This window comes from Colobus angolensis, unplaced genomic scaffold (assembly GCF_000951035.1).
Source record: "Colobus angolensis palliatus isolate OR3802 unplaced genomic scaffold, Cang.pa_1.0 Scaffold278, whole genome shotgun sequence".
Taxonomy (NCBI): Eukaryota; Metazoa; Chordata; class Mammalia; order Primates; family Cercopithecidae; genus Colobus; species Colobus angolensis.
Genome location: NW_012116021.1, coordinates 160478 through 163569, shown reverse-complemented (window position 1 = coordinate 163569; position 3092 = coordinate 160478). Strand labels below are relative to the sequence as shown.

General features: G+C 55.8%; 1 protein-coding gene across 2 annotated transcripts in view; it reads right to left on the bottom strand.

The window, feature by feature from the left end:
- Positions 1–3092, bottom strand: part of UNC45A (unc-45 homolog A (C. elegans)) — a 24595-nt gene that overhangs the window by 5964 nt on the left and 15539 nt on the right. For both annotated transcript variants that reach the window (XM_011948277.1, XM_011948278.1), the window contains exons 13-16: positions 1988–2288; positions 1007–1101; positions 612–753; positions 100–240 (exon numbers count right to left, since the gene is read on the bottom strand). In XM_011948277.1, coding sequence (XP_011803667.1) covers positions 100–240; positions 612–753; positions 1007–1101; positions 1988–2288 — 679 coding nt within the window. The remainder of the gene's footprint in view (positions 1–99; positions 241–611; positions 754–1006; positions 1102–1987; positions 2289–3092) is intronic.

Genomic DNA, 3092 nt, shown 5'->3' with positions numbered 1-3092 from the left:
AAAAAAAAAAAAAAAGAGAGAGGTTGTTCTGCTGTGGATACCCTGGGTTAGCTGGTCCCCATGGTGGGGAACCCTCCAGCCCCTCTGGCGGCCCCTCACCTTGGGGTGCTGCTCGGGCACGTGCTGCTTGGCATACTTGGCCAGCTCCACCATCTTGGGGTCAGGCTCCTCATAGTCGTAGCTGTTGGTGCAGTTCACCAGTGCCGAGGCCACCGCAAAGAGCACTGACCTCTCCTCAGACTGCCAGGACAGAGAGGCATTCACATGGGCATCCCGGGGCAGAGCAGCACTCAGATAAATGCTATCCAGGCCCAGGCCCCCAGTTCCACCCTCAGCTGGGACCCTTGGGTACAGGATGAATTCAGGAAGCTCCCCAGGCCCCAGATTTTGGGAGCTTACAAACTTGACCTCCCCAGCTCCTCCGAGAAGAACGTCCTTGCTAACACCACTGGTGCTGGCCAACATGCCCACACTACACAGAGAAGCCACTCAGTCACCAGCCCTCCTCCCTGGGGTCAAAAGACCCCATTGGCCAAGCCCTGCCAAGAAAGCCTGATAAGCTCTAATCCTAGACAGTGTCCCCAGGCTGACAGCAGGAACCACAGAGCTACCCTGCTGAGCTGGAACAGAGCCTTCAGAGCAGCCGCATCCTCCACAAACTCTTCCTTCACGTCAGCATCAAAGGTCAGGTAAGCCAGGCCCTCCACTGCCCAGCGCCGAGTGCCTGCATCGATCTGGTCATTGCACAGCCACCTGGGGACATGCAGGATAGTGGGCAACCCTCAGGATTGGGGGTAGGGAGGAGCACACCAAGGCCAAGGGGGAAAAATCAAGAGTTTGGGCATCCCCTCAATGTATAGAAGCAGTTCACGTACCAGGATCCAGACTGCAGCCCCTGCCTGAGCCAGAGAGCAGGACAGGGAGGAGGCCTCAACTCCCACCCAGACCCTCGTGTCTTAAGATCTATCCCACAGGTGGGGGACCACAGCAAGGCCAGACGACTCACTTTCGACACTGCTTAGCCAGTTTGAGAGTGGAGCCTTCAGCAAACTGCTTCATGCTGAAGTCAGTCCCTCCAGCCGAACCAAGCTTACAGAGTCCCTGGAGGAAGAGGGCAAGACCAGTTGGCCTCCGGGGAAGGAGGCAGGAGCTAAGCTCCTCCACACCTGGCTTGGACTCCCTCCCTGGCACTCTGCCATGGCCCGCTGGAGGCTACACAGACAAATCAGCACCCTCTCCCTCCAGACCACCACCTAGAGCATGTGGCAGCAAAATCAGCTAGTGGGTGGCCGCATGACACAGCATCTGCAGATACTGACGTGCTGGCCACTGGACCGTCATGGGCCCAACCCCTTCCCAGGCCACACTGAGAATGGCTCTGTTTCCTTCCACGTCGCACAAAGAAGCCCTCTGCAGGTGGAGTGGAGAGGCGTGTGGGGAGAGGACAGGTGCTTCAGCCACAGCCAAACTCCTTATGGGATGAAGAAATCCAGGACTGAGTGCCCCATGGAGGAAGACCAGCTTCCACAGGGTACACAGCCACAACAGGCTCATGGAGGGCCAGGTAGTCCCCAAACCCCCAAACCACCAGCTCCCGGGAACGCTGCATGACCCCTGTAGGCCCAGCCTTAAGCCCTGTGGTGGGAGGAGCCATGCCCACGTCTCTGGCCACAACAAGGCCCAGAATCTCATTCATTCATTCATTGATTCATTCATTTTAGAGAGGGTCTTGCTCTGTTGCCCAGGCAGAAGTGCAGTGACATGGGTGGCTCACTACAGCCTCAACCTCCTGAGCTCAAGTCCTCCTGTCTCAGCCTCCCATGTAGCTGGACCTACAGGCATGCACTACCAAGTCTGGCTAATTTTTTTAGAATTACAGTATTGCTTATTTTCATCTAGAGTGTGCTGGGACCGCACCCTGCAACACCAGCTGGACCAGGACCCCTGCCTGGCTGCCTGCCCACCCACCCCAGGCCCACCGTCTCACCACCAGCGCCCGGATGCGGATGCTGTCCTTCTCACTGCGCTTATATAGGTCCTTCAGCAGTGAGACACCATTGGCAGTGATGAATGAGGCCCGCTTAGCCTTGCCGGCTGCATGGATCAGAGCCTCCACGGCCACCAGCTGCTCCTCCTCCTGCTCAGAGGCACACAGAGCAATCACGCTTTCCATGACACCGCTCAGCTCCAAGGCCCGGTTGCCAGCGTCACACGGGCCCTGCAGGAGGCAGGACACCGTCTGGATGGCCCGTAGCTTCCCGGCCAGCCCTTGGCCCTCAAACCAGCTCCTGAGGGGCACAGGGTGACAGCTGTCACACCAAGGCCAACATAAAGGGACTCTTCTTTCCTCCCTTCCCCTCCACTGGCCAGGCACCTGCACTACTTGGGCAGAAACAGCAGGAAAGTTGCCAATGGGAGGACTAGGACATTTCCACCTGGACAATAGTGGCTGATTTTCTTTATCGACACTTTCACTCGAGCCTTCCCTGACATAGTATCTAACACAGGTTACTCCCACATCACCATTGATGTCCTTCCTGGACTTAAGCTCTGAAATGATTCTGCTTATTTCATAATTTATCATCAGTTTTCTCCCCAACAGCTGTAAGTTCCTTTGATTTTTTTTTTTTTTTTTTGAGACAGAGTCTCACTCTGTCCCCAAGGCTGGCGTGCAATGGCATGATCTTGGCTCACTGCAACCTCCACCTCCTGGGTTCAAGCGATTCTCCTGCTTCAGCCTCCCAAGTAGCTAGGATTACAGGCATCCACCACCACGCCTGGCTAATTTTTTTTATTTTTAGTAGAGATGGGGTTTCACCATGTTGGCCAGGTTGGTCTCGAACTCCTGACCTCAGGTGATCCACCTGCCTCCACCTCCCAAAGTGCTGGGATTACAGGTGTGAGCCACTGCGCCCAGCCTATAATCTCGTTTAAGAATAAGGACTGTTGCCCGGGCGTAGTGGCTCACGCTTGTAATCCCGCAACTTTAGGAGACCAAGGCAGGCAGATCACCTCAGGTGTGAGGTCAGAGTTCGAGACCAGCCTGGCCAACATGGTGAAACCCCATCTCTACTAAAAACACAAAAATTAGC